Here is a 13,951-nt window from a genome sequence, read left to right on the forward strand (position 1 = left end):
GAGGAGCCTGCCCTCCTCGCAGCCGCCGCGAAGACCCGGAGAGGTGGAATTTCACTTCGAAACTCCGTGCGGCGCGAGGGCCAGCGCCGGGCATGCTCAGTAGGCGCGGCGCGTCTGGCGGCTGGTGGCGCGGTGCTGGCCCCGCGCGGAGGGCTCCAGGGCTGGCGCGGGAGTCCACCCCGCCTTCGCCGCCGCGGCTGCGGGCTTGCAGAAGGCCGAGCAGTAGCCGCCTCCGAGCGCCTCGCCCCTGCCCTGCTCCGCCCCCTCCCAGCCGCCGCCGCCGCCTCCTCCTCCTCCTCCTCTTCCTCTCTCCCTCTCTTCGGGAGGCGAAGCTGGTGCTGGCTTCTGCCGGCGCCCAGCGCCACAGACCTCTTTGCCAACCCAGCCAGGACCCGAGAATGAAACCCGGAGACCAGAAGACCCTCGGTGGTGGCTCTTTCTAGTCACACTTTGCCTGAAGTGGGGTCGCGGCGGAGTTCCTCCTCCACCGCTCCGTGCAAACACTATGCGGACAGCAGTCGGCTTCCCTGCGCTGTGCCTGCTTCTTAATCTTCACGCTGCAGGTAAGGGCTTGCGGGGCGCAGAGCCGGAGCTGTGGATGAGCTGGGAAACTGCACATGCTTGAGGACTCTAGGAAAAGCTTGCCTCCCCAAGAAAGCCGTAGAAAGCAGGACAGTGCTGACGGGCAAGGGGTGAGGGAGTTGTGCACCTGTTGGAAGACTGAGGCTGAAAACTTAAGCTAAAACCGGCTCTTGATTTGTCCTTACCTGGTACGAATAATAGTGAACATTGTCAATAGGAGCACAGGTTTGCTTCCCCCTCCTTTCCCCTGCTTCTAGACTCCCTGATCCTGTTTCTAGGCTATGCACTTGACTGCCAGTTTTTCAGGAGACAGACAAGACATCCTGCTGGATGTAACCTTTTCTACTGCAGCGGCTACATCCGTAAGGTCCTTGGGTTTAGCGAGAGCTCACAGAGATGCATTGGCTGCAACCTGAAGGACCACATCTCCGCCCAAAAGATCGAAATACATGGTTCACGTTAATGATGCCGCTCTAGGCTCCTTTGGCCCCTGCTCTTGTCACTCGAATTTTCTAAGCCAATAAGAGGGAGGAAAGGTTTAAAATAGGACCCTCTCTTAGCTTTCAGCATCGTGGTCAGCGTCCGAGGGTACCAAACAAAAACCCAGTCACAGTTTTAAGGCTGGCAACCCCTGGGGTAGGCACTGTCCCTGGGACAGATTTGGTGAGGACTAGCCAAGAGTGACAGTGAGATTGCGCCCAAATATAAATATATTTGGTATCAGAACCGATATTAGATTTCGAATGAGAGCAAACCTGGGGAATTTTTTATGCAATGTCACTACAGATCCTGCTTTTTTGGATACACGCAGCCTCTGTGTAATGCAAGGACTTGCTGGACGGAATCCTTTATCATTTTTACACACACGTACCAAAATAGAATATGGCAGAGATTTTAGGCACCCTACTGCGACAGCAGTTGTCCGTGCAGTAGCCCTGTAGCAAGCAAAGATTGGATATTTTATTCGAGTTTGCTTGTCAACCAGTCACACATATTTATTCATTCCTGCAGCTAACATTTATTGAGCATGTATTATGCCCCAGGGATAATGAATAAAAATAATGGTTGCAAAATTACAATTCTTGTGGTCTCTTTTCAAAAGGAGTGGGTGAGTTCCTTTCCTATGTGTGCAGTAATGAGAGTGAAATATGGTACTTTCTTATTTCTAGCCCATGCTATTTTAGTGGATTGTGAACCTCTTGAACAAGTCATGCACAGAAATATTAAGTCTATAATTAAGTACGCATGTTAATTCTTATAACTATGATGTTTTATGGTGAAATTTTCAATAGTTCTTTGGTACCTTTTGAAAACTAGCAAATAGCTATGACTTGGTCATTAAATTATTTGCAAACAGCTGTAATGCATCATTTTATTACCATATGCAGTTCTTTAAATTTTGCAATTTGGAATGAAAAAATACACATTAGGTTGAATTTTATTTACATTAGTATGCTTACTGGTAGCACTAAACATCCATTGCCAAAAAAAAAAAATTTAAACCTCGATTCTTACAAGTTTAGGAATGATTTAGCTGATCTGTCAAAAATGTCAGTGTAGTTTTTTTTTAAAAACTAATGTATAAGACATTCTAAAGATTCTATTTAATATATCTTGAGTAATTATAGCTTAAAAGTTATAATTAAACTGAAAACTGAGCAGGTGGAAATCATTTCTAAATTTACTGTAGGTGAACATTTGGGATGAGGAAAATAGAGAACTTTTGTTCATCAAAGGAGAAACCTAGAAGTCTGTAGCCCTAGATTATACCTGGAGCTCTGCCAAAGTGTGTATTACCAAAGACAAACCAATGCATCTCGACTTTGACTTCTTAATTTGAAAAAAAAAAAAATGTTCATCCAATTTGAACTTAATAAGGCAGTGCAGTGATGGGCTATCATTTTCAGATTTCAATCGCAAGATGCTTTATGGAAATTAATCATATTCATATTTAATATCGTGCTTTTGATAGGTGTTTTTTCACAGCAGATTGCAAGTTTAATATTGTGGTTTTCTTGCCAGTTTCATTTTGAATGCATTTTAATTTTAAACAGCAATTTGTGGGTCACAAGCTGTCATCAGATTAAAATTCATCACAGCTATTTAATAACATTGTTAGGACTTTTCACTGGAACTGAAACAAACACATACTTTTTGATCTAAGCTCCTGTAGATTTGGGTAATGAGAAAGTGAGTGTGTGGGAGGACGAAGATCAAGAAGTCATTGATTTTGCTACTTGTTGAATATCTGAGTTTGCTTCTTTTACAGAAGACTCCTCTCAGGATAGAAGTGGGCTTCATAAAGAAGCGGAATGATTTCTATCTTTCTGGTCCTCTTTACTGAAAAACTAATAGATCCATTTTGATTATGCTCAGGGTGCCAGCAGCTATTTTGTGCTGGTGGAACTGATGACATGCTGGAACCCTTTAGGGATGGGAGAAATTGGCTGACAGGATGTGAGTGCTCTTCTCAATTATACTAGGAACGGTTGTCTTCCAGATGATCATTCCGCTAATGATGAGATAGCAGATTGTTTTCAACTTGAGTGCCATCTCCAATTATTTGGTTGTGATTGCCCAAGATACTGGGCAAAATAATAAATAAGCAAGCAATCAAGCAAATAAATAAATAGTGACCAGCCTTGATCAACAGTCTTGATAGGGAAAAGAACTGTGGTCTGTTTGTAATGTCTATGAGAACAAAAAGAAGAAGGGAGGTACAATACTGTGTAATTAACATCTCAGGGTAAAGTAATCCTAATAAATTACTGAGCATAGAGCTTGTTCAATAACACATCTCTTCCCAGGGCAGCTCATTTTCATAGATCTCCCTAACAAGGAAAGTTGTAGTTACTGTCCATCCACATGCTTACTATTCTGGTAAGAAAAAAGAAAACTAAGTGCCAGTAAATGTACACAATATTTACTTTAAATAGTAAAGAGCCAGTTAACAGCCTAGTCAGGATGAAAGCCCATGTTTTCAGACCTGTGATTGTATACTATGTGAAATCATATACTGGTTCCAATAGGAAAGGCCACCATTGAGTTAGTGGTGTCAAAGCCTTTTTACCTAGCTGTCCCCATTTTTTATTTTTTTAAAGATTTATTTATTTGAGAGGAAAGGGGGGAAGAGGGAGGGGCAGAGGGAGAAAGAGTGAGAGAGAGAGAATCTCCAGCAGACTCCCCCACTGAGCACAGAGCCCCACGCAGGATTCAATCCCATACCCCGAGATCATGACTTGAGACAGAATCATGTATCAGGTACCTAACCTACTGAGCTATCCATGCTCCGCTAGCTATCCTCATTCTTTAGTCCTTCTGTGAACCAATGTAATATATAAACTTCAATTGCAAAGACTGCTTCAGGAAAATCCAAGAAGGTGTGACCCAATAATATTGATGGTACCCCAAGATCCACCGAAAGTTTCTTTCCTTCAGTGTTTTTCTCTTTCTTTAACTGAAGAATGATATTCTGTTTCAGGAGATGATATTTATTGGGTAGTATTTTAGTTGCAAAGGAGTGAAGGTCTTGGAATATCTTGAAAATTCTCATGTAAAAGCCTTATTTTTTTCTAGTGGATGTTTTGCTAAAACACACAGAATGTGATTTCAATGCTTTACTCTCTGCCTAATCTCTGGAGAAGGTTCTTTCCAATTTTCACATTTTTCTTCCTATTGAGCATTCTGGATCGCACAAAGACTGCCTTTGCTATATCTTCTGAAGACGCACCTTCTCTCTCAGAGAAATGCAGAGCCAAGTTTTCTAGTCTTTGAGAAAGAAGGATTCCTATGGTGAGGCCAAGAGGATCAGGGAAGTCATTTGCAGAAACATTACCCTCAAAAGGAAGGGTAGACTGATGGATAGGAAAATAATATGTTGTTCTTGAAGATTCCAAGATGTCTTCTCTCAGTGAATTCCACAGAATCCGTTTTCCTGTTCAAAATCACTCAACACAATCCTTACACTAGCCCAGGTTCTATCGTATTCTCTTCCCCCTTTATCTTTCTGATATCATCTCTCATCACTTTATTATTTTTTGTCTCTCTCCAGCCATATTGGTCTCCTGGCATTCTAAGAAAATTCCAGGGACTTGCTGCCCTCATCTGTTTTGCTTTCTCCTTTGCCTGAAACACTCTTTCCCCAGTATCTCCATGGCTTAATTCATTAATTTTAGGCTCTTACTCAAATGTAACTTTCTCAGGGAGGCCCTCACCGACTATCCTATTTAATATTTCATCTTCTTCCCCCCCAAAAACTACAATATCATTTCCCTGCTTTACTTTTTTCCCAGAGGTTTTTCACCAACTTCCATTTCATGTATTTAACTTTCTTGCTCTGTTTATTGTGGTTTCCCCTTTTCCCATTGAAATGTAAGCTCCTGGAAGGGCACAGATGTTTGTCTGTTTTGTTCTGTTTACTGCTGTGTCTGTTGCAGATCTTGTCCAGCCTAGCACCTGGGGCAGTGCCTGGCATAAAAGCTACTAAAGATTTAAAAAGATACACTGAATAAATAGAAACAACACAGTGACGTTTCTGGTCTCCCTCTTTTACATTTAATTTCTTCTTGGCACCCATGCAAGACACACTTAGTCAACTTAGCTACTGCTAGAATGGACTTCAACAGAGCTCATTTATCTAAAACTCAGGTTTCTCTCTAGGAGCTCACATGCCCAGGGAACTGTCCCAAACAGACTTTTCTACCATTGTGAACTTAAGGACAACATGGGACGGGCTTGCAAGAGACCAGAACTACAGATCAACTCAGTGGCAGAGTCCTTCGAATTGATTGCCAGATGCTGTACAGCTCATATGCCTGGCTGGTTCATTATATTTTCAGTTCTTAGTGAAATGCCTTATGCATACATATAGGAATGGCTGTAGTGACATAAAAGGATTCATAGACCTAATTCACAAGAAGGATTTAAAGCCCTTGGACAAACCTATCTTCTTCTTTGGCACATAGGAGGCACACATATATGTATGCTGAATATCACACACTCCTATCACCTTGGAGATTACATGTTCTATTGGAGACCATACCCTGCTTAGTGCCTTGTAAAAATTCTGGAAGGCATTGTCCACATTTGGCCTTCTCTTTTTTGTTTCTCATCTATTTTTCTACCAATTCGGTCCTCGTCCTATCACCCTATTTGTGAGATTTTGAACGTAATTAAGATATCTTTTTCTTGGGGCGCCTGGGTGGCTCAGTGGGTTAAGCCTCTGCCTTCGGCTCAGGTCATGATCTCAGGGTCCTGGGATCGAGCCCCGCGTCGGGCTCTCTGCTCAGCACTGAGCCTGCTTCCTCCTCTCTCTGCCTGCCTCTCTGCCTACTTGTGATCTCTCTCTCTCTGTCAAATAAAAAAATCTTTAAAAAAAAAAAAAGATATCTTTTTCTTACCAGTGAATATTTTCTTACAGCATTTATTCAATTTGATCTCTTTCTGATTTTGAAAGTTCTCCTCACTGATTTCCACTGGATAACCACTGCTTCTTGGCTTCCCTCTTATTTCTCCAGCCATCCCTCAGTTTGTACTGTTAGGTCTTCCACTGAGTAGTGTTTAATGGTTCATGCTTTCTAGAATTTATGCGCTGCCTTTTTAAAAAGTTTTTATTATTTTTTTAAATTTCTTTTCAGTGTTCCAGAATTCATTGTTTATGCACCACACCCAGTGCTCCATGCAATACCTGCCCTCCATGATACCCACCACCAGGCTCACCCCCCCCTCCAAAACCCTCAGATTGTTATGCCCCACCTTTTATTTCCCTCTCTGTACAATCTCCCTAGGGGTTACCGGATATCCCATGATCATCTTATATTTATCTGTTCTACTCAGCATAACCATCACAATTGCTCTTATTTCTATATTTCCTATTATTGTGAATAACACCAAGCTCCCCCACAATCACCCAAGCCTGAAACTGTTAACTCATCTTGGACCCCTTCTTTGCTGCTTTCATCCCTAGGGGCCCCAAGTCTTCTCCACTTTCCGTGTTCACATCCCTGCCTTATTTCTCGTATAGTAACTTACGTTATGATCCTCTTATCAAATCCATCCCTCATGAAAATGCCAGAAGTAAAACTCTAAAAACAAAAAAGACCTGCTCATGTTCTTCCCTTATAAAATTCTTTAATAAAGTTATTTCCTTCTTTCTTAAAATAAAACCCAGACTCATTAACAGGGCGGAGTCTTCTACTCTCAGGTCTTTCCTAATTCCATTTCCTGGAACTGTACTTGTTGCCTCTTATGCCATCAATAAATGTTCAATGAATGAATAAATATATTCTGGATGTATTAGGCAAAATAAATTCTAACAAATTAAATTACATTGATGAAGAGATTACAGCTCATCTTCATAACCGTAAAGAGAAGAATTGATTTTGCTACTGCTTCCTCAATCCAATTTACTTGTATTGGTTACAGAGAAATGAAAATGGGGCAGAAAAGCTTTCATTTAAACATAGTCTCTAGGATAAGTTTGTGCGCCATGGGCATGACGATAGTTGTAGTGGAGTTGTGTATCAACCTTCGCCTAGTTAGACATTGCTATATGAGTTTCTAGTACTAGAGGGATGGGAATAAGGTGAATGTCTTTATTTTAGATCAAGGAATTACATAGGATACATAGCATGATAGCTGTGGACTAAGGAATAGACCTAGAACTCTGACCTCTGATTACTGACTGGTCATTATCTCTCTTGGAACAGCAAATATGAGCCACTTACCCATTTAGAATCAGGTGGGAGTATGAATCAGTGGGTACAATATATCAAGACCCCCAGTAATCCAATTTTCCTTCCCTCCCCCAAACAAAAAAACAAACCATCACAGAAAATTGGGGAGTATTCAGATGGTTGTATACATTTTCTTTCTCTCTTTTTAGGTGTAGACAAAGTGTTTATAGAACAGTAAAGTTTTGGGATATGACACATTTTTTTTTCTGATAGAAAAACACTACACCTAAAGGGAGACATACTTCCATCTGAAGGATGGAGACTAGTTTATGAATTATAAAAAGTCACGTTTTATTACATGATGGGATCACACATCAAAACCCATTTGTTGCCATTAGTACTAATGATTACATGGATGTCGTGTTTTATGGTAAGTTTATTTTTAAATCTGTTTACAAAATCAAATTAAAAAGGTAGAGAAAGCCATTTTTCCCTTTAAAAGGGGATTTTGAAAGATCCTACTTGGCCTGTAAGTGCATTCGTCATTTTCAAGGCACTTACGAATGCTGACACACTCAGAGTTACATTGATATTTCCCAGCATAAAAGATTTTAATAGCTTTGAAAAAAATACTTAATTGTAAATTATTATTTTAAGATCAAATGTCCTAATTCCTTTTTCTCAAATAACATCACCATAAAGTGTCTGTTATAGCGATGATATTTGCCACAGAACGACAATGAGCAAATTTATATCGTAAACATTATTAGCACTTCCCATTTAAATCATTTTTTACTCGTAAGGCTACTGAGACTTTCCTCATAATCAAATTTCATTTGATTTCAAGTTATGAAGATGTTGGTGTCCGTTAAAATTGCAGGCACACGGACCAAAACCAAAGCAAAAGTAACTATTTACACGATTCAGCAATCTAGATCAGTATGTTTAATTGCACTAAAGTAAATGCCAAGTTCAGTGAGGAAATGAACTATTTTTTCCCTAGTTCAGACCTGAAGCAGTGTCCACATCCTGATTTAAATGTGCAGAATGGATTAAGGCAGCTCTAAACTACTCTCCTTGGAAAGGAGCACAAAATGAACGTGGAGTGAGAGTGTCTCACGGGGCTATAGAGAGGTGGGAGCAGAGCAAGACTCTGCCGCTCTTTCACTGTAGTAACGCCCCAACTGCTGATGGACCCTGGCGGGGAAATCAAACACTATCGTAACTCCCATCACTGGGTTACTGGGAAAGATGCCCGAAACAAAGAAGGCTGAACATAAGATGGAGTGTTAGTTTGAAAGGCCGTCAATCCATCAATATGAAGGTGTGGTTTTAAGTTATAAGCAATTTGCTTTCTTGGCCTTGTTGAGTCAAGACTGTATTTTTATTCTCCCTGGAAGAAAATGAAATAGCTTAAGGAGAGGAGTTAAGAGAAAATTGAAATAAGGGGGGGGGATGCCATATTTTTAGATAACCTTTGCAGAACACCATAGTAGTTAAGAGCACAGATGTTGTGACAAGTCTCCAATCCACACACAATCACTTTCCAGCTCTGTAAACTTAGGGCAAGTTACTTAATCCTTCTAAGCCTCAACTTTCTCTTTATTTTTATTATTTATTTTTTTTTAATTTCTTCTTTTTAAAAGGGAGGTTACATCCTATACAACCGTAGAGTTATTGTTATGTGTTAACAGGACGATGTATGTAAACTGCACTGTCTTAGTAAGTGCCATGTTAAGAGCTAGGTATTATTTGATTAGGGGTAGGAGAGGTCAGGTGACAAATGGCTAACAGGTATCTGGGAACACTTTCTACTCCAGATAAGAATAGCTGTTAATTGCATGGTCCTTCCCTAGAAGGTGTTCATTTTTCAACGAAGTATGACAGAGCAGCGCATTAGACCAGTAATGTTAATTTCAAATGCTGAAAGAAAGGACTAAGACAGAACGGAATGGAACTGTGGACTTATGGGCCTCCCAAGTGCTCTCCAAATCCCTAAATGTGGGCAGAGGAGACCAGGGCAGGGATCTCTTCAAGTGGCCACTGGCGACCTCCTGTCCCGATATCCAGGCATTTACATCTCTGTAATATCATTACTATGACAGTATTTTAATTTTTGTATTTTCTAATGTTCATTTTGCTATGTTTTAACATAATTCTTAATCTTTGAAAATTATTCTTGAAATACTTACTTTTTCTTTGTTTTGCTATTGGATCCCAGTTTTCAAGTCATCTGGAGAACTCTACTATAAAAATGATGGAAATGGGGCACAGGGGCGACTCAGTCGGTTAAGTATGGACTCCTGGTTTTTGCTCAGGTCATGATCTCAGGGTTGCAAGGTGGAACACTTTGGGCTCCTTGCTCAGCGGGAAGTCTGCTTGCGATTCCCTCTTCCTTTCCCTCTGCCCCTCTCCCGCACTCACGAGCACACACACACTCTCTCTCTAAACAAATAAAGTCTTTTAAAAAAATGACGAAGTAGTTTATAATCTCTAAAACTATACATAAATAACATTTTAGTTGTTTGTATAACAATAAGTGAAGTAGGAAAGGTTTTACAAATGTCCTGCTTCATTACTCAGCAAGTGCATGTGGAACTCAATTCCTATGATTTCTGCAAAGGCTAGTATTTCTCAGCTTTCCAGCCACAAGTCATTTGTCTCTGCTTCAGCGTTTCCCCAGAGAGTATATCTTGATGAAGTTCTTCTCTTAATGGCGGTGTAGAATTTAAGAGATAGTGGTACTCACTCCTGTGGACCTCTCCTGCAAACACCCTTGAGCTCAGTTCTTCAGGAAGTGGGGGGCATCTGACTGCATCTATCTGAACCGACATAAATCTCACTTCCTCTGGCAGAGTCTGAGTCCAGTGCTCTCGACGCCGTCCCTTCCTTATGACTTCTGTCTAGTCACATTGTCCCAAAGGGTACTGTCCTAATTGTATTATGTTCCACTCTGTAACATATACTTATCAGATGAAAAATAACTTTATTAAAGCTGGGCAGAGATCAAGAAACATGAAATTCGCTCATTGTAATTTTGCCACCAGCACGTGGCGCCCAGTGGATTTTTCCTGAAATGACAGTCACTTCTAGGGCGCCTGGGTGGCTCAGTTGGTTAAGCGGCTGCCTTGGGCTCCGGTCATGATCCCAGGGTCTTGGGATGGAGCCCTACATCGGGTCCCTGCTCAGTGGGGAGCCTGTTTCTTCTTCCTCTCCCTCTGCCTGCCACTCTGCCTACTTGTGCTCTCTCTGTCAAATAAATAAAAATCTTAAAAAATAAAAAAAAAATGACAGTAACTTCTGTGACCCCCAAATAGAGCTTGCCATTGCATAGCTCAATGTTGGGTGGATAAGATAAATAAGAAGTAAGTAGTTACAGTGGGTTGGAAGTGGGAATAGGAACTACATTTTCTAATGGAATATTTGAAGAAATGTGAAGGAGTGTTTATATCAATAAATATGCAGAAAAAGTTTATAAGATGCTTTAATTAAAATCATTCCTTATTCTTGTACAGTTCCATTCCTCTCCTATATAGAAGAGAATAGAGCCAACCCTATGAAAATAGACTAATGACTTTGGTATTTTAAAAAATTTTCTTATTATAGATATGCTAGATACATCACTGGCCAAACATATGAAACATTTAAATAGTCTTAGAGAATGACACAGCACCTCCTGGTGGGGTTATGTTTTCACATCCTAGAAACCAGTGCACAGACTAGATTTTAGGAAAACCATTCCTGGAAGGAGCTGTTCCTTCCATGACAGGCTCCTCCAAGTCATCTAGGGGCAGACGGCCATAATGGTTTACAGTTTTTATAAATTCAATCACTGTCTTGCAGAAACTCTCATTTCTCGTTATTTGTATTTTTTTGCTCTTTATAATTGCTCATTTGAAGATGGACCTCTTTTTTAGTCCAGTTGGTTGTTTGTTGTCAGGATATAAAACAAAACCAATGTTTGTATCTATAAATATATACATACATACATATATGTATGTCGTTAGAATGTAACTAAGACACACAAACTGAATTTTATAAAACTGGTGGCACAGATACAGCCAAAATGGACTCTTTCCATGTAACTTTCTATTAAAAGACTGTAGGGTTGGTCATATGTTATAACTGGGAGGTTATCCTAACCGACCTCAGTTGTCACATGTCAGGAAGCCCGCAGTATTCTTCAGGGAGATTCAGGGCTGTTACTGTGGGTCTTTTATAGCTGGAGATGAGTACTATGGTGACATCTTGTGTTAACCATTACCACTGGAATTACAGAACAACTGCAAGAATATTTTTAATATTAACCTCCTTACATCCAAGGATGTTGTTTCTGGAAATCCCTGCCCCTGTAAGGATTGTTCCCAAAGGGTCTCTTATTGTACTTGGTCTATTCATCTAATTGATTAGACCCAGAGAAAAGTAGTTGTTAGTCATAGTATACATTGGACATTTGGAAAGAACGGTGGTGAGAGCTGAATGACACACCTACTGCCTGGAAACAGAACGTGAAGAAAGTGAAAAACAACCTTTTGAGTCCTTCTGATACATGAATGTTTATGCTATATGTATGCAATTTTGTTCTTTTTGGAAAAATTCTAAATCATAATAAAACATTATAAACTGGAACTTACATAAAGTCTGGACATTCTTTTGTCTTAAATTTAAAAGAAAGGTTAAAAAAAATCATGAATTTCAGAGGATACAAAGTAATAGATTACAAAGGGTCATTGTCTCTATATTGTGTAATACGTAAGTTGTGCTCTGTAAGGAAGGGTTTTGAAGATGCAACAAGAGCTTTGCTGAAAAGATATGGAGGAAAGCAGAGTCAATCAAGGGGAACTGGTTGCTACTAGCAATCTTAGCTGTCCTACATGAAGCAAAATCATCATAATAATATTTCATTAAATCAGAAGAAATTAGAAAAGTGAGTATAACTGTGAAGCTTTACCTGTAACTTTTAATTTTCCATGTGGAAAAATAAGTGTACTTGTTTATTGTGGTTATGGAAAAATGTATCTCTTTAGAAAAAAATAAGCATCAGGCAAAATCCAACTGAATTGGGACTTCTCTTTTCTTGAAGCCCAGCACATGGTAATCTAGCTGTAGATCTACAAGAACCACTTTGATTCTCTGATGAGAAACTGAGGCTCAGCTGTGAGGAGACTTACTCAAGTTCACATAGATGGTGGTGGTGAGGGATGTCTTGCACTAGACTCTAGGTCCCTTACTTCCTAGACCATTGCTTTTTTTAAAAAAGTGTTTCTTTTCTTTCTGACTACTATTAATAGGCATCTGCTAGATAAGCTTTTGCTAGTACTTCTGTGTATTTTTAACTTTTTCTGAGAGGCATTTACAAATCAAAGGAGACCCTCATCGTTTCTCTTGTAGAAATTCCCAGGGGACATCCCTGATGTTATCCATTTATAGCTACTTTCTAGAGACAAAAGTGTTGGCAGTGCTTTAGAAACAATGATTATCCTTTCACAGAATGATCAGAGAACGAAGTTGCCTTTTTTCGATTGTTCACCTTTTCAGGTCTCTAGAGAACATGGCTTCATCCTTTTGTTCCTTTCACAAGTTACTGACTCTGATTTAAGCATTTGCTATACAAGGGTTTATCCTGGACGGTGCAGGCAAGGCCATTCTACCCTGTGCATTTACGAATTACCAACACTGAATCTGAACTATTGAATCATAACATACTCTAACTTAACGTTGTAATTTCATCCATTTCTCTCTCTTAAAGATTTCTTCAGAGATTACCAAGGTCTGTCCAAAATGAAATTTAAATCATGGAATTTTATGGCCATCAAAACTGGCTATTCGCATGTTAAGTGTTGCTTCTGTGGTCAAAGTACTTACATTTTAAATGCAGATGACTATCTCTGACAAGCTGTTTACTAAACATTCTGTGAGACACTTTCTCCCTTCTGGACTGAGACAGACTGAGTTCCCTGTGGAGATGAGGAATCCTCCTACACATATCAACTTTATCTGCCAGGTCTTTATATTAACTGTTTCAGTCTTTCTCCATTTGCCTGAAGCTTACTATCTTTCCTCCCTTGCCCTCCCTCTTATGCGATGACTTCCCTTCTACAGGAAGAAAAGAGAAACCGTCAGAAGAAAATTTGTTCAACCTCTACCACCAGATCCCTTCACATTCCAGATTTTCCCACCTTACCCGCTCCCTCCTGTTGTAGCTGAAGAAATACCTTCCTCCAACCCCAGGTTCATCCCCCTGCCTGTACTATGGATCCCAACTCCTCCAATCATGAGGGAGAGCAGATCTTACCTGTGTTCCTCTATATATTCAGCCACTCCTCAACTGGCTCTTCCTTTTAAGGAATAAAAGTGCTCAAATCTCTCCTATGTTGAAAAAACCAAATCCCTCAACCCTACTCTCCTTTCCTGATCACACACTGACCTTGTCATTCTCTTACCACACCTAAAGCTGTTTGAAGAGTTGTCCACGTTGTTGTTCCATTTTATCTCCCACTTTCCAATCCATTTAAATCTAGCTTTCTCCCAAATACACACTGAAATTACCTTCTATAAATTTATCCATCATTTTTTAACTATATAGATTTGCAGTCAGAGAGAAGATGCTCTGATACAGTTTTCAGTTAAGAAGTAGCTTACAGGGGCACCTGGGTGGCTCGGTGGGTTAAAGCCTCTGCCTTCGGCTCAGGTCA

The 13,951-nt window shown here is 40.1% G+C and overlaps 1 protein-coding gene across 1 annotated transcript in view; it reads left to right on the plus strand.

Annotated features, from left to right (window-relative positions):
• Positions 1 to 344: 344 nt before the first annotated feature.
• The window catches only part of LOC111142112 (protein tyrosine phosphatase, receptor type R), a 240,409-nt gene continuing 226,802 nt past the window's right edge, over positions 345 to 13,951 (plus strand). Inside the window, exon 1 of the mRNA XM_022495078.1 lies at positions 345 to 563. Within this exon, the coding sequence (XP_022350786.1) occupies positions 506 to 563 (58 nt within the window). The 5' untranslated portion in view covers positions 345 to 505. The remainder of the gene's footprint in view (positions 564 to 13,951) is intronic.

Source organism: Enhydra lutris, unplaced genomic scaffold (genome assembly GCF_002288905.1).
Source record: "Enhydra lutris kenyoni isolate GAN:26980312 unplaced genomic scaffold, ASM228890v2 scaffoldscaffold7, whole genome shotgun sequence".
NCBI lineage: Eukaryota > Metazoa > Chordata > Mammalia > Carnivora > Mustelidae > Enhydra > Enhydra lutris.